The 20,072-nt window shown below is 45.5% G+C and overlaps 1 protein-coding gene across 8 annotated transcripts in view; it reads left to right on the top strand.

The window, feature by feature from the left end:
* Window positions 1-20,072, top strand: part of ST3GAL3 (ST3 beta-galactoside alpha-2,3-sialyltransferase 3) — a 187,025-nt gene that overhangs the window by 161,821 nt on the left and 5,132 nt on the right. For 6 of the 8 annotated variants that reach the window (XM_066325032.1, XM_066325030.1, XM_066325033.1 and 3 more), the window contains one exon: window positions 8,502-8,648. The exons of 1 other annotated variant lie outside the window; for it this stretch is intronic. In XM_066325032.1, the coding sequence (XP_066181129.1) occupies window positions 8,502-8,648 (147 nt within the window). Of the gene's footprint in view, window positions 1-3,642; window positions 3,778-8,501; window positions 8,649-20,072 lie in introns of those variants that run through there. One more of the 8 variants, XM_066325037.1, reaches the window with a different exon arrangement.

Below are 20,072 nucleotides of genomic sequence, written 5' to 3'. Positions count from 1 at the left end.
TCCTCAGGACCTATTTATATTTGCTCTACGTAATATATCAACCATTAGAGTAAGAATTACTTGGGTGGGTAAATTGCTCATGTACACATGTGATATAGTTGTTGATAGAGACCACACGTGACATTTTTTGGCACATCAGCACAGCGGACAAACCCAGAGAGAAGCACTTTAGCTGGACAAGGTCTGTTTGGTCTGCCCCTGGTATTGTCCTTTCATTGCTATCAGTGCAGGAGATTTGCTGTGTCACAGCAAGGGTTTGGACTAGACAGAATAGTGCCTCATTTTCCATGCTCTAATTGTATCCTGAAGACTTCTGGAATATTAGAGGCTTCTATTTTGTGCAAGTCAGATGGGTGGGTGCCTGAAGATTAGAAGTTTCCTTCTCAAAATGCAAAGCGCAAGATGTGCAGACAGATTCAGCCATATGGAATTGGCCTTTTGAAAAATGCTGCGTATAAAAGCTGTCATAGGATTCTGGGAACTCTGGATTTTTATTCTGTGCACTGAAGGTATCTTACTGCAAATATTCCAGTCAGCTAGGAATTTACTTACTTCACCTCTCCACATTCTCCAGAACTTACCCTTAGAACAATGTGGTGTTGATGTGTCTTCCAGAAAATCAGGAGTGCTGCCTCAATAAAGGACAAAAATCATCATACTTTATTTTCTTCCAATTTGTTTTTATTTTTAAACACGTTATTTTAATACATAAGTTATTACTTAAACTAAAAGGAGAAGAGAGAATCCGGAAATGAAAATGCCGTGAACTGAAGTTTATGAGGTTTTGATAGGTTGTTTAACACACATCAGATTGGGAAATGAAGGCATCTTAATTGAAACCCGATGTATCACTTCACAAAAATTCATTTGAGCATTTAAAAATAGTTTATGGTTCTTAAATGCAAGCAGTCTTTGCCCATGACCCTTAGTAGACTGTGTGAATTGTAGCTTATTCCTCCAGATGGGGCAACAAGAGCTCTGCAGGTGCCTGTGTGGGGCTGAGATGTCAGTATAACCTGGGCAGTCTGTGCAAGGACACTAATACAGGGATTCTGTCAGAGTTTAAAAACAAAGAGAGTGTTTCTGGCCTCTGGCTACAATTTTACTGCAAATATCAGCTATGGACTGCTATCATGGAACTGCTGGGGCTTCACACTTTAGTGAATTCTGCTGCACCGCTGCAAAGTTTAGAGCTTTATAAGTGCAAAGGGTCCAGCAGGAGTTATTGCTGTCAAGGTAAAGAGGTCCTGAGTAAGGACCTGGTGATACAAATTTGCTACATTTTTTGCTCAGATTTTAAATTGGAAGAATGGAAGTCAGAGCCTGTAGACCAAAATCCAGCTCTTACTGAAGATTTGTGAGAGATCCAGCCAGAAAAGTGGGACAGCAAGGAGGATTGTTCCAAATCTGTGTGACCCAGCAGCTGCAGGATTGGTTGGGTTTGGGGTTGTGCTTTGGTGATGAGAGATAGCTTGGAAAATTTTACTCAGGAAAGAAGCATATGGACATGGGAAAGGAGAATGCTGAGGACTAGTAAGCAGAAGCACATCAAGCAGAGTATCCAGAGTTTCTCCTGGGAAATGGGGCTGGAGGCAGACTGGTGCCCCCATGCTGCAGTGTGCTGTGCTGGGCAGGCTGCACACAGGAGGATCAAGGCTGGGGATGCCTTCGTAATCAAGGCCAACACAAAATCCTCATAAAGAGCAGTAATATTCCACTCTCCTTTGGTTCTGATGCCTAAATAAACTTCAGTGCTTCTCTTGCACACCACATATGGTAACAATGTGCTGCCAATTAACTTTGTAATTTGAGGGCTTTTTCAGCAAGGTTGAGCAGAGCTAGTAAAATAGTTTGAGGCTGATCTCAAAGCGTTTTTCCCAGGATTCAATAAAGGGTGAATGTAGTAACATCCTCTGCTTTGATAATATAATTTGGGCCAGATGATCCTGGAGTATAGTAGTGGAGTACAACTCAGATGTGCATTTTGATTGCACTCGTGGCAGTGGTAGCCAAAAGTCTTAGCAAGGAGCAAAACTCACACCCACAATGAATAGTGACTTCTTTCTGGGACTGGTAAAGCTTTTCAGGAGTTTTTTCAGTCTTACTGAAGTCTTAAGAGTGGGAGAGCTGTTCCATACTCTATGTGGACTTCTCTTTCTTGGGATAAGCTGATGATAAAGAACAAACCCTGGGCTCCTAGAAATGTCTGGGGGGGAAATAATTGTTAATGCCTGAATATAGTTTAGCACAAAAAGGAAAGGAGAACACCTCAGGTCACACAAATGGTCAGAAGTCTGAGTACTCAGTGCAGACTGTAATGTTTGTTTCTCTCTCCGTGCTGGTGTTGTGCATGGATCTATTTATGATTTAATCCAACTCTGTAAGCCTTTCATTTGTTCCTGTACTAGAAATGGTTGAGTCTATAAACTAAAAAGATAAAGCATCCTTCTGTGGACTTCACCGAGCCTCAGCACTAACCTGGTGAAGGAGGAGCCATGTGCAGGAGGTGTTACCTGGCTGATTTAGGCACCTGGCCATGGATTAGCACCTCTGTATAGTGCTGTCAGCTCAGGGATTAACCTCTGATGCTGGAGTGTTAGCACATCCTGGCCAGGGTTTCTCGTAGCTCTTAGATGGTTTTCCCTCTGGGCAGGCAGCCTTTCTGGATGTGCCAGTGGGGATCCTTTGCTCCTTAGGCAGTTTTCAGCCCCCTTGTCTCATCATCACGACCTTTTCTCTCATGAGTTGCCCAGATGTCAGCAAACTTTGTCTCCTGGGCTATTTTTACTGAACTATGACTGTGTGAAGGCTTTGTCTTGGAACCTGTTGAGTCTTTCTGGAGTAGAAGAGAGCTGGGGGTGGCAGGAGCAGAGCAGTCTTCCACTTAATCCTTTCCAGTTCTGTGGTTCTCCCTTTTTTGCACCCTGATGGCATCTTCTAAAGCAGGTAGAGGGGCAGGTAGGGGGCCACTGCAGCCAGTTAAATGTAGAGACCTAATGTCACTGTAACCTTTGGGTTTGCAAGGCAGCTGTTTCTGTCCATGGGTGGAGGCAGCTATAGGAGCAGCCGTGTGGATTGTAAGCTCCTGTGACAGGGACCACTCCACAGAATGGCAGGCGTTTGCCTGCTCACAATGAATGATACTAAATTGCTTTCTATGCCCTATTTCCACACTTTTCAGCTAAAGGAAACAAAGGGGAGGTTTGGGTTTGCTCTGAAGCAAACATAAAGAAACAAAAAGGAAATATAGTGATTGTTGTGTATGTTGTGATGACTATTATAGTTCTGTTCTGTATTTCTTTTGTTTTGAAAACTTCATTGCTCTTAGGTGATCAGGTCTGTAACTGATAAAACTAAGGTAGGAATATTTCCCAGGAAAGCAAATTTTGGGGTTTTCCTCAAATGATTTAATATAGTAGTCAAACCAATTTGAATATCCAGGTGTATTATTCTTCATAGGGAGTTTATTCTTCAGTAACACTTACCCTTTTATTGAAAAAGGTAACAATTGGAATAGTCTGAACAATCCAATAAGTCTTACCCTGAACTAAGTAAAATCCCATAAATAACTGAAATTCATTTAACATATTAAGGGAGTCAAATATTTCTAAAAACAGATTTACAACAGTCATTTCCTTCCAGTCCAGCAAGCAGTGACACAGGAATGACCCGGGCATGGAATGAAAAGCAGCAAGAGCTTTTCACATGCACCAAGCAAAGAGCAGTTCCAGCCCTGTTTCAGTCACCAGCACTGGATCTTCAGCACAAGCCCATGAGGTAGTGGTCAGCCTCAACAGAGTCCAGAGGAGTTCCAGTGTTCATTTCTGCTGACTGACTTCTTTCTGTGTGTGAGTAGAAGTCAGTCTTTAAAGCCTCTTCAGGGGGCAGAATGGAAGATGAAACATCAATGTCTTGAGGTGGAGCCTTTTGTCTTCCTGCTTGCAGCAGAAGGAGCAGTTAGGAGAGCCTGTCCTCTGTCTGTGCTGCTAAAGACATTTCTGGTCCCTTGACTTGGTGGTGCAAACTGCCTGTATTTGCACTGCACAGAGCTTGCTGTGGTCCCTGACACGGCACGAGACCAGATATCGTTGCTTCTCTTGCCTTTACACTTTCCTCGCCAAGGTCCACCATGTATGTGCTCACCTTACCCATGGAGGACAGGTACATCAGGAAGGAGCCATGCTCCAGAGGCTGAGGCAGGCTTTGCCACTGCTGTGGTGACGTGCTGCTCACCACTGCTGTGTTTTCTGCTTCTGTTTGTCACATGGCCTTTTAGTGTCATCCCTGGCTCATCTGTCAGTCTGCTGTGTTCTCTCAAATGGGACCAGGCAAAGGGCTGATCTCTGGGGAGCATTATATTAGATATTACATTTCCCATATGTTTGGTCTAAGACAAGCAGGCCAGGCTTGAAAATGTGGACTTTCAGTTCTGGACACGTTATCCAGTGAAGTTGTTTACAGGTGCCGGAGAGGGGATACCAAGCTTGGTACCTCCATGGGCCCCAGCCTGGACAGAAACCATTGACACACAGCAGGCAATGCAGAGCTTGCAATGCCAAACTCAATGCTTCTGACAGAGAATTTACAAGGGGAGAGGGCTGCCAATGATTTCTGGGCTTTGCCATTCCCAGCTCACACTGCTTACTGGACAGCGCTTCAGGTCAGACACTCATCATGGCCACATCTGCAGCAGTGGTCGCGTTGGGTCATTCCAGCAGCCCCACGGTCTAACCTGCACTAGGCAATCTCTGTGCAGCTGTGAGGCATCCTAAGAGGCTCCTGCCTTGGCTCTGGCTGCTGTTGGGATGTAGCTCTTCAACCATTTGGTTGAAAGCAGCCCTGCTTGGTGATACAGGAACATCCAAACACACTGAGCGCCGTGAGCAGGAGAACAGGCTTTGAGCTGGTCTAACACTAGACTATCATTCCAAGATAGTCTTGACAAGATGGTGGAATTTTGGGGATTTTATCTTAGCAAAGGCCTCAAATAACAAGAGGCCTGCTCGGTTGTTTGAGAGAGTTTTATTTTCATAACTGAACCTCGGAGGTGTGGTGGTTGCTTTGGTATGTCTTTGGGGCACGGCACAAGGGTGTGTGTGTGGTGAGATAGCACTGACGCATTGTGCAGGGCATAGCAAGCCAGATTTGGCACAGCCATGTCCATGATGCCTAACTCCTTTTGGAGTGACTTGTTCCCCAGCTTGCCCCATAGGTTGTATATGGTCCATTAGATCCAGATTAGAAGTTAGCAGCTAATGAATTTATATATACAGTCAGGAGAGCTTGGAAGCTGTGTAGATGCAGCCAGGGAGTAGTTACAGCCATTTCCTCTCTAAAACATGTCTCCTCTTATTTGCCACATCTTTGCTAAGAGGAAAGGAGGGGAGAGCCCTTTCCCTTGGACCTAGAGAGTGCTGTTCTGTTGCATTCTCTGCAGCACAGCCTGGGACATGACCCTAGATGCTACAAGGTGTTGTCTTTCCCATGTTGAAAGTTCAGCATGAGGCAGTCTTTCATTTTCAATAAGGGGAAGGAGTAGCAGAATCTCAGCAGGCAGCCACAGGAGAAGGCAGCCCAGTTTCTGTAGCTTAAACCAAATCAAAACTAAAGTACTGTATTGATTTACTAATGACACTTAGTTAATCAAAAATTGTGCTTTTTTAATAGTTTTGCTCCAGACAGCTCCTTTTTCTTCAAGACTGTCTAATTCCCCAGTTACTGTTTAACCCCTCTGATGGTTGCTTCCTTTTCAAAGATAAGCACTTTGGAGCAAGTGTCCCCATTATGTGTGTGTGATCTGTGCACGTGTGGGTGCCCACACACTTTGTACCATGTTCTTCTCTTAGGCAGGTGCTGTTATCCACACCATTTACTATGGGTAAGTTTCTGCAAGCACTCCTGTGCTGCCCTAATGCTGCCCTAATACTGTCCTCAGTGAATAGCAGAGGTGATAATTTTGACAGTATTTTCAAGAGGCACCTCTCTAGCCCACAGGGTTCTGACTGCAGCAGTGAGATGTGAGGCTGCATCTCACCAGTGAAGGCTGCAGAATTCTGTCTTCAAGGGGGACACATATTAAGCTGTAGCTACCACAGTGTTTGGAGGATGCTAACACCAATAAGGCGTAATTTAATTAAGAAACTGTCATCAGATCATCAGTTTCCAGATGTGATCTTTAGGGTAATGCAAAAGTATTTTGCTAAGGATACCCTGTGAATTTCTGATAGTTGTAGAGGCCCAATCAGATGTATCTACTACGGTTCAAGAGGTTAGGAAGGCAAGTAGTCTCTGGTATTTTCATCATTTTTGAGAGCAGAGCAGGTGGTACTAAGATGGTGGCATATCGGGATCTACTGAAGAACAACAGAAGCAGATGAAAAAAAATACCTCCTATATTTCCATAAATACCATTGGATGTCTTATAGAAAGAATAAAGTCAGACAGATATTTGGCGACCAAAGGAAAGTTCACTTTCAATTTCTGTCTTCTGTTATTCTCCAAACAGAGTATGCCTGAAAGAAAGTTTGGCAGTCCTCCCGTAAGGTTGGGTAGTGTGATTAATTCTCTGTGGTTTGCAAGACTCACATTAGAAAGTTAGCTCTTAAATGTTAACTTGGCCAGGGAAATTCCCTCCAGGCAAAGACCCTGTGTCTCCCTTGAGCGGTACCGTGGGAATGGGCCCAGTGCAAGTGTGGGTGGTGTTAGCACCATCATGTTCCCAATGACGACACAGTCTCAAGGATGTAACCATTTACTCACTGTGTTTTGGACACTGTAACTACAGCTCTGCTGAGGAAAAGGGAAAGTGGCACGTCCACTTACCAGCTGATGCAATTCCAGCGACAAACAAATGTCATCGTCTATGCAAAACATAAAGCTGAGAAATCAGAATTAAAACTGTCATGTCTGGAAAGACAGGAAGTTCTTGGATATTATGAAATTTGGGACTTTTTCCATTTTTTTCAAACCTCTACTTGATCTTTTTTGGTTACCAGTGAATTAACAGTTAACTAAAGTAGCTAGAATAGAACCAGTACTGTTTTTGTGAGTATCAACTGAAATTAAGCAGCAAGAACAAAATTATGCTGCTGTTTTTCCCAACATCTAGAGCTGGAACAGGAGGATGTAGGAAGATCTGGCATTTCAGATGTCCTCTGTTACTGTTGTGCTGCAAATGTTTGAACTTAATGTCTCATTGATTTAGCCATAAGCAGCTTCTGCCTGTTTGCTTTCAGATTAGAATCATTCTGGTGCCCTGTAGTGGAGTTCTACACAACACACGAATTGTGCTCCCAGCTCTGCACATCTCAGCTGGGATTAGGGTGGCATTCTTTACTTGGAAAACATCATTCTTTGGACTGGTCAGGCAATCAGAAGTCAGCGAGGTCATGGTCTGACAAAAACCAGTTCCTTTGAACGAGAAGCAGAAACTCAAAACATTGTTCCCAACCTTTTTGAATATGCAATAGCATTGCCCACCAGTTCAGGGTAAACCATTGTAAATGAAAAATGTAAGTGTGCAGTCGGTTTCTGCATCTCAGCTAAGAGCTCTCACCCTTGGTGACTGTCTGAGCATGTCCTCTGAATTCATGACATTTCCAATACAGCCAGTGTTGGATACTCTACAAATGAAAATGTGGGTGGATTTCTCAGCCTCTCCCTAGCCCCTGGGGCAAAGTTGCCTCTGGATTTATCTAGCTAAAGCGAAGCTAGAGAAGTCAGTGAGCTAGGATTTTACACTGGAAACACTTTGCTGTCCCAGCAGAACACACAGGAGGAGTTGTAGCTGTGCAGCACTGCTGTCACAGAGCCTCGGCAGAGCCCAGTGAAATTGCAAGGGCTGAGGCTGGACTTCAGTGCAAATTGCAGGTCAGCAGATGGAAAAGGACAGTTGGGGTGTCCCCTGGATGCTACCACCCATCTCTGACTGACTTCCCACTGCTCTTTATTTTCCCGCTATGGTTCAGAGGGAATGTCACAGCCAGTGTCCTTCACTGAGCAGAGGAAGGGATCTTGGAACACACTGACTGATTTCCTCTCCATCTCCCAGAGCTGTTTAACAACCTTAAACTGCTTTTGCCATCAGTAAAGTGAGGAGTTTGTCCTGTTCCTCTCTTTTGCTTCTGTGGGGTGATCTGTTTGGGATAAGTGTTCTTCCTGAGCCTAGCTGGAAGCCAGTAATGTGCATTAACATTGTAATCCACTGTCTATCTGTTTTAATTTCAGAAAGTGAATGTATCCACTGTCATTCATCCTCCAGCTCGTCTGCTGGAGACAGCAAAGTTGTGGAAGGGGAGTCTGACCATTTGCATTAATTTCTTTACAAGTCGGGAGGCTATCAACCCTGCAAACTGGCAGGTTGAATATAGCCAAATACCACGTTCCTGATTTTCTGCTTAGTAGCAGCAGTGCCCCCATGAGCAGAGACCATAAGAGGAAATCTTAGATTATAACAATGGCAACCTGCTAATGACTTCCATTCCTGCTTTCTCTCCTCTCAGAACATCCCCACCTTGGGAAGCGTAGCAATAACCATGGCGCTGCACAACTGTGATGAGGTGGCGGTAGCTGGGTTTGGCTATGACATGAGTTCACCCAATGCACCACTGCACTACTATGAGAACATCAAGATGTCTGCCATCAAAGAGGTAGGGAGCTCCTGCCAAGCACATCTTCCTCCCAAGCCTGCTGGCCACCTCGACTCCAGAGCCTGACTGGGATTGTGATGTCAGCTTCCAGCTTTTTGTGTGGGTCAAAACACAGCTCCACCCATGCATTTGTCTGTAAAATTCTAGACATTCTCCCAAGCTCAATGTATGTTAAAAATGGTTATTACTGCTGGGAAATGTTCTCTGGAATGTATATATAATGTAATTTCTTCTTTGAGTGGCAGGGAAAGGATTCACATAAATGTTAACTCAAGAAGTGTGAGAGGGAGCAATTCTGCACTGGGATTGAAAAGATGCGCCCTCTCCTGCTTTTTGTTCCATTCTATTGCTCTCTAATCCATAGGCTTCTTTTGTGACAGGATCCCCTCCTCAGGCCCTGGGAAGCATGGGGGAGGTAAGATCAGCCTGTGTACCTGAGCTCTCAGCTGACTGCTCAGCAGCACCTTGCTGGTGTAAACACACCTGGGTTCTGTAAAGACGGGTCCACATTAAACACATTTTCTGCTACTATCACAGTGAGCAAAACAGCATTTTTGGAGGAGCAAAGGCTCTCATATTGGTATAATGCAGCAGTATAGATGCCTTTAAGTCTGTCCATTTCCTATACCAAACTAGAGCAAACTTGGACACTGATCAAAACTTCTATAGTGGGAAGGTTTGCTGCTTTTTCAGGAGAGCTCATTCTTTGCCAGCACATATCTTCCTAGGACTGTTTTTCCCTCTTCACTGGATAGGGAAACTTGCTCTAGCCTGTTCCACACTGTGAAAAGTTTATTGTTCATGGACAGTAGCTGTCTCCTGGAACCTGGCATTTGTTCACCTCAAGGCTGCCATACTGCATGACCCTAGGCAGACTGAGAGGAATTACAAATCAGTGATTAGTCAGCTGGAGAAATGAGAAGAGTGTGTTTAATTATCAGAGTAATCAGACTTTGGAACAAGCTCTCACCAGAGGCTAAGAGAACAAACGGAGTTTAGGAAAAAGCTGTGAGGAGGTCCTCAATATACCAAGGTACTTGACGTTGTGGTCCTGAGATTCCTTCTGGGCCTATGGAGGTGGCAAGAGAGTCTGCTTAGCTCAGTGGAGTAACCATAGATTTAATCAGTCCTTGGTGGGAAAATGAGTGCTTATTTGAGGATTTAAGGGGTATGTCCAGAGAAGTAAACTGAATTGAGATGATGTCTGGCTTGTGAAATCCCTGAATGGAAAATAGCTAAGAAATACAACTTTTGCAGTAGTAGAGGAGGTATCACCATCAGATGCACAGTTCAGGGCATCTGCTTATAATCACTGCCAGAGACAGGACACTGAGCTCCCCAGGCCAGGTCTGAGGCAGTACAGCTGGTCCCTTAGTCTTCCAGCAAAGAGATGGCTACACCAGAGTAAAAATGGCTGCAGATGCCTGAATCCACCAGGGAGTACAGAGACTCTTCAAGAAAGTTAAAGTTCCAGGAAAAGCTTTTGATGACACTGTTTTCACTCTGGCGAATCAGCTGCCTTTGGTGGAGAATCACTCTTGCTCAGTTGCTCCTGTCTCATAAGGATGTCAGTCCCACAGTCAGCTTTTGGACATGGGGGCACCCACAGCAAGTGTCTTGCCAAGCTTGTTTTATAACCTGGTATGTGTCTCTGTCGTCAAGGACGCCACGGGAGCTGACAAGAATGAAGTCTTCTTGCTCTTCGTCCTTATATGAATCAATGGGAAGAGTTGGCAAAAAGAGTTGGGTAATGGAATCTCTGATTGAAGTTTAAGGTCCACATCACTTGGGTCTCTGATTTTGGAGGTCAGCACCCCAAATGGGATCCAAGGCCACTGGAAGGCTGGAGGAGGTCACTCTTGGACATCGTGTGTGGTCTCAGGAATAGATGTTGTGAGGCACAGGACAGTTAGATGAGGATGAACACGTGAAATGCAACCAGTAAAGTATCCTAGAGAGAGCAGTTGTTGCCTGATTTGCCAGGCCTCTGCTGTCTGGAAGCCATCAGTCATCATGTCCAGGATGCTCTGTACAGAGGTGAGGGAGCGCTGAAAGGTTCTGGTGAAGCCTCAGTAATTCAGATGTCAGTGGATTTGTTTCTGCAGGCAAGGCTGTTGTTGAGAGCTCTACATCCCAGCAGAGCTGGTTCTAGGAGAAAGGTTCCTGTTCCACTTGAAGGCTGGTTACCTGATATATGTCTGCCCATCTAATGCTCACATCCTCACCCACAAGCTCCTCTTACATTTCACTGCCCTGGTACAAGAAAAGCCATCTGTTCCCAAGTATCAATAATTAATGCTCCTCCTGCCTCTGCCCCTCCCAATATGACAAATTGTTTGTGATATTGTGGAATGTGAAGAGCAAAGAGAAGATCACATTTCTTTCTCTCCTATTTAATATTAATGGTAGCTGGTAATTGTTAGTCATCTGAGGGTGAAGTTGAAAGGTGAAGGGCATAGTAGCTGGATTCTGTCTTCTGCAGTTGCCTTCAAAGAATGCAGAAATAGAGATTTGCCCCACTCCAGACTAGAAGCACCTGCTTAATGGAAGACCTGCACACAGCTTGCAGATTGGGAGGCTGGCCTGCACTGGTACCTTGTGTCAAACCTTGCCCTTGGCATTAGTGAAAAAAGACTGACCCAGAACCAAGTTCCACCAAGGTTTTTGTCTGTTCCATCTGCTCTGACACCCAAAGGTCCAAGAGCATCCACAGGATTTTTCTCAGTGTTACTTTGGGACTGTGTCCAGGCCTACTTCTTCCTGGTCCTCCTCTACATTTCAGCCTCTAAAGGAGCCACTAAAGCAAGCTATGCCTTGAAATTATGCAAGTATCATCTTTGTCCTCTGGCCTGCAGACCCATGGAAGCTGGAGTGTTCATTCCTGGGAAGGGGACTGGAACAGGATTGCTTAAATAGCATCACCATAGCACTGAAACAACTGCAATGGGATGCAGCTGTTCCACCACAATGAACATCCCAGGTAGGAGCCCCTGCAGTTGACCAGGCTTTGGTGGGGCAGAACCTCTGTTTCTGAAGTTTAAATCTCTTCAATGACTGCTGAGCTCCTCCAGCCTGAATGTTTTAAAATCTTCAGTGTTTAAGCCTAGAAAGCAGCTGCAGGGAAGCACTCCAGCTCCACCCTGAAAATATCACTGTCTTTACAGAGGAAATATAAACACCGTCAGTGTCCTGGGTCTGGAGATGCCACACGTGTGTGTGCGTGGACTGTTGGAGCCTGTCGGGTAATATCCCTCAAGCCCCTTCCCTTGCTTGGTATCTGCAGGGAAAATGTGCCTGCTGGTGAGCAGGAGTCCTCTCAGCAAGGTGTGTCACTGATTTACACTTGAGGCTGCTTGACATCTCTCTGGACACCCTTGAAACCCTGTGACTCATCTCTAAGCAATTTGTTCTGATTACATAAAAAAAGCCAGCAAAATGCACTCACTTGCTCACAGCTGGGTGGAGATGCCTCTCCCATGCCAAGACTGAGGTGATAAAATCTCTGTGGAAATGAATCTGATTTTTCCTGTTGCTCTGTGGCACTGGCAGCTGAATTTCCTAAAGGAGAAACAGGCATACCCAGTCCATAGTTTAGCTCAGCCTGTGCTTTCCCCACAGGAGGAAAAGCTCTCAAGGTCCAAGATTGTGCCGCTACTGCTACCACAGAAGCCAGCTGCCTACACTGAGTCTTCCAGGATCTCCAGCTCCTGAGGGCTGGGCAGGCATTTCCTGCCCCAGGAGAAAGGGCTCTGCAAAGAGGCAGATGCACTGGAGCTTGATCACTGTTAAAAGTCAAGGAGAAGTGTATGGTCTTGGGACTCAGTTCAGTAGTATGGCTGCAGACATGTGGATTCTCCTGTGCTGGGAATGCTCATCAGAGTCAATTTCTCCAATTTAGTACTGGATAGCTTCTTTATCCTCTCTCCTGGGTAGCTTAGTGTACTCTGGCCAGGGTATGTCCAGGCAGAGCTGGTGGAGAAGACCCTTTTCTTTTCCTCAGAGTGTTCTGGAGAGCTGGAAGCACACTGGCATGGTGCTTTCAGTTTCAGGTCTGAGCTGGAAGATCAAAGCAATTAAAACTGCACCTCAAGGCCAGTTCTTCTGTCCAGCACCTTTTCCCCTCAGCTGGTCTCTCAACTTCTCCCTGTCGTGGCTGGGGTGCAGACTCCTGGCCTGCACTTCAGCAGGAGACTTCTGGGTGATGTCAAGACAAACTTTGTTCTCTGATCTGTTACTGGACTCCAGTGCCCAACAGACCCAGTGCTGTTCTATAAACTCTCACAGATGATTTTTTAGCTCTTATCCCATCTCTTTGTTTTAGCTTACGAAATGCAGAATGTCCAAGTGTGTAATCTCTGTTCAGGGTTTTTGTTTTTTTGTTTTTTTGGGTTTTTTTCAGTTTATTTTCCCTAATCCAAATAACTTTGCAACAGCTTTTGTCCCTTGCCTTCTACCATGACTGCTGTACAAAAAATTGAGTCTTTGCCAAGGTGTCTGCTCACTTTTTTCTGTTTTCATGGCAATGAATCTATTTGAGCTGGATTTTCATATACTTTATTGTATTTTTATGTCTTGCTCAGGTCCTATAATGCTTCCTGTCCAAGCACTCCATAAAAACGTATTTTTATCACAGGTCACTGTCTTCTATTAATGTAGAAGTGTCAGACCCACTGGGAACATAGCGAAGGAAACGTGGAAATGGTGGTGAGGAAAAGGAATAATTTTAAAATAGAGTGAAATAGAAATTATTTAAGGATGGGAAAGTGACTGTTTAGAATAGTAAAAACAGATCCATAAGGAGCTTATGAAACTGTGAGAGCAGGGGGCTGTGCTAAATCATGGGAACGAAGCACAAGACAGGCTCCCAGCATCCCTCCTCCATGTGCTCTGCCCCAGCACAGAGTCTTCCCAAGCCTCATGATCCAGAGGTGAGCTTCTATCCTCTGGTCATTCCTTGCAGGAGCAAGAATGTGAGCAAGGAGTTACCTCATATGCCACACAGGAAACATCTTGGGCTGTCTTCTCAGCGACTGGCTGCAGTCTGCCTCACACACTCAGGATTGGTAAAAAAGGACAATTCATGTTTAAAAGCCACCCTTGCTTATCCAGAGCCTGTCTGCAGCGTTTGTGTCCCACAGTGGAGCTGCTGGCTGGTCTCCTTTTTACTGTAGAAGCAGGTCAGGCACCAGCACTGCTGTTGGAGGTGTCAGCTCCTTTGATACAGCTCTGCCCAGCACCTCGGTGACTCATTGCCTGACCTGAGGGGGAGGTGGCCTGGCAGCCTTTGATGGCTTCTTTCTGATCACTGGCCCCTTCCCCAGCAGGTCTTTGTGGGATGCTGGGGACACCATCTTGCAACACTTCTCATTCAGGCTGTGTAAGGGCTGTCACAAGGGCCAGGGGAGGTGGCCTGCAGCATGCAGTGACACACAGCTTTGTCTCTGTCTGTCCCCGACAGAAGCTACCTCTCAGAATAATCCACAAACATCGAGTTTGGAGTCCTGAACCATAAAGGCACAAACAATAGTGCTTTATCATCATCTGGGCTCTCTCTGTGAAGCCGCCTTTTGCATTTTAAATCAACACAAGTTGCTTGGGAGGGGGTGGTAGGGCTGCTTCAGGCTTCCAAGTACCTTGAAGTTTGTGGTAGCCAGCAAGAAGAACAAAACTCCTTTGAAAGCCGGGCAGATGTCTGGCGTGGTGATTTATAGACTGAAAACATGGCTATTGGAGCCTGGCTGATGAATTGTGATTGCAGTACAAGGAGTGGTGCAGACTGAAATGGAGGTCAGCTTTTGAGGGGGAGGTTAGGGGCTGGGGCAGGGGCACCTCTGAAAGGGCAGTGCTTTTTCTTGGGGCCGGCAGTGATGACTGATGAAGTTTATACATTTTTGTCTTTGTTTAAAAGCCACCTGTTTGACAGAGTTGGGGCTGAGCAAAGGCCTCACATGCTGTTCCTGTGCATAAGGACTGTGTGTCTATATAACAGAAATCTGGAAAAGATTGTTGGAATTGCAGCCCTGACCAGAGCACAGGTATTGCCTTGTTCAGAAGGGCAGAAGTACTGTGACACTCAGGATATCACTGTGCACTAAGAACAGCAAGGAAGGTACAGCTGTAGAACGCACAAAAACAGAGTTGGGATTTGGACAAGATCTCTGTAGCAGAAGGCAGTAAAAGATCTACGGAGGTGTGCTGGAGCCCAGCTGCTGACCCCAGCATTGAACACAGATGTCTGTAGGGTGCTGGGTGCCCCCAGAAGTGGAACTGTCATGGAAGTACAGTAGGACTGTCAAAAGGAGAGCCCAGGTATTCCCAGACACAGTGGCTGGCACAGCTCTTCTCACCAGCTGAGAGGGCACGAGTAGAGCTGTGGGCCTTTCACAGCTGTTTTTAGCATGTATGAAGACCTTGCAGAGGGACATTTTAGCCTTTGATCAAGTGCCTTCATGGTTAAATTAAATGGAAAGTCAACAGAAGGGATGATATAACTCAGATTTTGCTCGCAAAAGGAGGGAGCTTGATAAGCAGGGCTGTATATGGATTCAGCAGTGGTGGCGGGGTGCTCAGTGGAACTGGGACGTGTGCAGACTCTGACCTCTCTGAATTTAGCCCTAGTCTTGGAGAATGGGCTACTAAAAGCAGATTCACTGAAGAGCTCATGGACTCATTTCAGTTTAGAAGCCTTGTTTGTGAAAGTACAATAAATATCTGCAATTCATATTTGCAGCAAGGGAGAAACTGGCAGAAAAGGGCTGTAAATATAACTTCTAGAGAACTGTTTCAAAGTGGTGTTGCAACAGAGGAGTGAGGAAGAGCATCAGAAGACTTCACTCCTGTTGGCTGGGACAGAGATAAAGTTGAAACTGGAAAAAGTCAAGTTCAATTAGATGTTGCAAAGGAAAATTAGCAAATACTGAACAGTGTAAATGACAAACAATTAATAAGGAAGGAAAGAATTATCAAGATTGGCATCCAGAGGAGAAGGAAGCAAAAGGATTAAAGTAGGAACCACATGAATATATATATTACCTTTATTAGGATGATATGATGAATGTGAGGGAAAGGGTCACTTATGGTGAGAAGTTCACAGAAAACGAAAATTACTGGGTCAGCACTGAAAAGCAAAAGCTGTTGAAGCTAGTGAAGAAGGTATGAGAGCCCAAGAGATCTCTGTTCCTCTTTGAGCCAATTGAGCTGCAAGTCCAGAGGAAAAGGTCCACAATAAATCTATCAGGTTCCACTGGATTAGCTTGTAGTGGACATACCTCTTTTTCCTTTTTTTTTTTTTTTTTTTAGGGGTGGGGGGGTTGGGGGTGGATGGTATGGGAGGAAGTCAAGGAAAATAATCCTGTCAAATTCAGAACTCTTAAACTAACCTCAGAGGTACTATTCAGAACTTCAAAGCAGAGTTTAAATGAAAGAATAATTAAATCCTAAAAGCAAACACAACATGGATTTACCCAAGGCAGGTTACAAAAACTGATTTTATATCTTTATTTGATTAGGAAAAAATTCATTCTTAGGACAGAGGAAGTGTAATAGTCCCACCTGTCAGAAGTTCAGTTGAGCGTGCAATCCTGTGCCGTGTGAGATGTTATTAGTTAAGCTTCAGAAGCCAAGGTTTGGTGCAACACCTGTACATGAATAGTCTCGCTAAGAGAGAACACAAAAAGCAGCACTGAATGGACAGCTGGGAGTTCCTCTGCAGGAGGTCATGTTTAGTGTTTGCTTTAATGATTTTTGGCACAGAAGGCAATGGTGTGCAAGTGGAATTTCTGATGAGACAAAAACAGGTGTGGTCAATACAAGGGAGGATCAAAATACCATCCAGGAGGGCCATGAGCACCTTGAGTGAACTGGGTGGCATGAAACCTAAGAGTATGAATGGAAGGTCGTGCTATTTTGGGCAATAACAGACATTTTGACTGTAATCTGGGATAGTATTATTTGGCAATGGCAGAGGAGGAAAGTGCTTAGATAGGTACAAATAAATCACAGAACAATTCAGGCTGCCAGACTGTTACTGGGAAAAAGAAAGACAAATACAGCTCTGGAAAGACTAGAGGAAAGGACTTCTTGTCAAGTGTGGGAATTTCCTCAGCATGAGGCACTGGTGAGCCTTTTTTTCTAGTTCATGAGAAGTAAATATGGAGTAAATAAAGACAGAGGGAGCTACTATAGTTCTATGAGATTTCCCAGTCTTCATAGTGTAAATGAACAGCTTGTTTTGGTAGAAGAAAGACATTGCTTGTTTAAATTGGTAAAATGAAGACTGAAAATAGATAGTTTCTCTCTGTCTGCATATTAAGCAGGAGCAAAAACAGCTGTTTGAAATTTAAAGTTGATGTAAGAATGACTGGGCATAAAGGAGTTGTGAGTAAATCCCCTAAAGACAAGAAGATGAGGGCACCCAGCCATCCTTTTTGTTTCAGGACATCTGAATCCCAAGGGAGTTCAAGCAGACTGGGGCGGTCTGATGATGAAAATTAAGCAGCTCTAGAGACAAGGCAGTGAAGGTTAAAGACAAAGATAAATTAGCGCTGGTGGAGACTGGAAACTGACTGTTGCCAGTGAAGTAGCTCTTCTTGCTCTGCTGTGGTTTCTGTGCAGGTTTTTGTGGAGAAGTGCTGCTGACATGCAGAAATACAGAGGATGTCACAGAACTGAGAAAACTCCTTCTCTACAACTTGCTGTTTTTCCCAAATGCATTCCTCATTGACTTCTCTCTCTCTCTAATTTAGCCTTCCTGTATTTTAATTGCAGCATGCTTGATAAGACTAATGTGGTCTGAAGCTGAGCAGTCCCTGATTGTAATTGATTACAGACGGGGAGCTTACCTTCTTCACGGGTTGGTCTGTGAAACATTTGCTTGGGCTTAAAATATTCTACTTGGCTTTTCTTGAAGCAACAGATGATGTTTTGTGCTTCTTTGTGGAATTGTCAAGATAAAAAGGATAGGTGGTTTGGAGCTGCTGCATTTGCATAACCCTGAAAGGTGGCTTTAAGTGATGATAAATTTTCATCTAATAACTGTGACCAAGTGCTCAGAGCCGCTGCCACCTCCCTGGGATCAACAGCTACAACAGTGCTCTGGTACTCTGCTCTCAGAGTAACTCTGTTCCCGCTGCTTCTCTCTCCATTGGAAAGGGCAAACGTCCACTACTCAGAGAGAGACCCAAAGCACAGGAAATGCTAGCCTGATTCCCGGAAAATAAGAAGGGGTCTGGAACTTCCTGGGATGTTCCTGTTGGAACGCCCCAAGTTCATTACTCCAGCCATGGGCTCAGGCAAGCAGCCTGTTTGATTCCACAAGTGGAAGCTGCATTGGATTTGAGCAGCAGAGGAGAGAGAGGGCAGAGCCAGTCTGCCAGGTTGCAGAAGTGGTGGTGATATGCAAGGACAGGAAGGTGGAGGTGACAGTGAATGCTCCAAACTGTTCCATCACTGACTTTAAGGTGCAGATTGACAAGAAAAGAAGCGCTGGAGTTTTCTGCTGGCACTGTGTGCTATTTAAGGTGTATACACCCTGAAACCTTCTGGAGTTTAGGGTGGGGTTTTTTTTGGGGTTTTTTTTTTTTGCCTTTTCCTGATGCAGCAGTGGGACTGAGGTGCCTGCTTTCCTGTCAGTTTTGAGAAAACTGCTCTGGCTCTTGTCCCCACTGCCGCTGCTAGTGCTGGAATGCAGCTTCCTTCGTCTGATCAGCTCTGTCTGTCAGTGGGGTGAGTGAGTCCCTCTCCTGTAATCAGTAACCGGAGCTGGTGTTGAAGACATGCCTCATCCCTCCTGCCCGTCCTGCTGTCGGGCAATGGGGGAGCAGCACCACACTGAGTGCCCTGATAGTGCTTTTTGGGAGGGATGAAAGCCTGTTCTCACGAGGGAACCCCTTCCTCTGTGGGCTTACATTAACCACAAAACATTAGAGAGTACTGATAGGGACATCACTAAGATCCACAGATCAGGTGGAAGGCTGAATTGCCTTTTGTGTGACGGTCTGCTTGTAAAAAGAAGTTAGTGGCAGTGCCTGGGGTATAAAGCAGCCTGGATGCTGAACAACCACAGCTCAGTCAGTAGGTCCTGCCAGCAGCTTTGTGGTGAGTCCTGGAGCCAGACCTAGCTGTAATGTGAGAGACCGCAATTGTATCACCCAAAGTTTTGTTATCTGCCTCCTGGACTTGAATTCCTGCTCCACTTGTACTTTTCACAAAGCAGATTTCCTCTTGCCATCAGATAAGGCACTTGCACGTGGCCTGAGGTGACATTTTAGGTTGATTGAGTTTGCCTACAAGTGGCTGCCTCCCCAGTTCTTCTCTATGAAATACACAAACACGAACGGTTGTCCTGGCTGAAACCAGTTGGCTCCTCACACTGTGTGATGAGGCTGAAAGGCATGGAGGAGGGCTCAGATTGTGCTGTGAGGTATCAGGCTCCTGTTGCTCCAGACAGGTTTCAACAACAAGCCCAACCAGAAGCAAGTGGAGGCACTGAGACGTGGTGTCCCAGCGTGGCCTCTGGCAGCAGGCAGTGGTGGCTGCCTGTGGGCAGGAGCCCTCCCACACACTGGGCTGCCTCTGCCGGGGCTGAGCCTTCCTAGCAAGGGGCTGTGTTGGTAGAAGTGACACTGCTGCATGGCAAGGGCCAAGCCCAGGGCCACCAGCTGACATGCCACATGTGGAACTGTTTCCAGCACATTGGGGGATCCTGGCTCTCTGGCTCCAACACACACTCAGCCCTGCTCTCCCAGCTCTCTCTGTGCCACCATTATTCCAACTGCTGCTTTCTGGAACTGATGCTTTTTTCCTTTAACAAGGCTTTGTAACCCTTATTCCCAGTGCCACTTTTCAGTTTCTGCTTTTACATTAGCTGAAGCCAAGCACTGAGTTGTTTTGCGGCAGCATCATTTCAGTTTAGAGACAGGGCCTTAGCATTTCCAGAGTCCCGAAGAGCACTAACACAGTTCTCATGTGTGGTCCTGTTCCCAATAGCTGTGTAGCCTTTCCAGCGTTCAGGTAACAGTGTCACTGGAAGCAGAGGAACTCAAAGACTTCTTTTGAACACAGGTTACAAGATAATACCTGCCTGAAGTTTCTTTAGCGGCTTTAACTGTCATCATTCCTGTGCACTGAGGGGATGGAAGTGGCTTGTAAATGTGCAGTAGCAGCAAGAAAGAGAATTCCAAAATGTGCCGGAGATCTGGAGAGGGACCTTCAGTGAAGCTCTTGTCAGCCCACTGTGTGCACGTCATGCCTGGGGCTGTCAGTGCCACACAGCAGTCATGGCTGAGAGCTGCTTGTCCCAGACAGGACAGGGCAGGACAAGCAGGATGACAGGAGGGCCACATGCACATTGTGCATGATGTATACAACCAGTGTTTTGCAGGCAGGTGCCCACAGTTTGGCAGTGGGTAAAGTGGATTTCAATAC

Source organism: Sylvia atricapilla, chromosome 9 (assembly GCF_009819655.1).
Source record: "Sylvia atricapilla isolate bSylAtr1 chromosome 9, bSylAtr1.pri, whole genome shotgun sequence".
NCBI lineage: Eukaryota > Metazoa > Chordata > Aves > Passeriformes > Sylviidae > Sylvia > Sylvia atricapilla.
The sequence above is the reverse complement of the archived record's forward strand: the minus strand, read 5'-3'. Positions and strand labels throughout refer to the sequence as shown.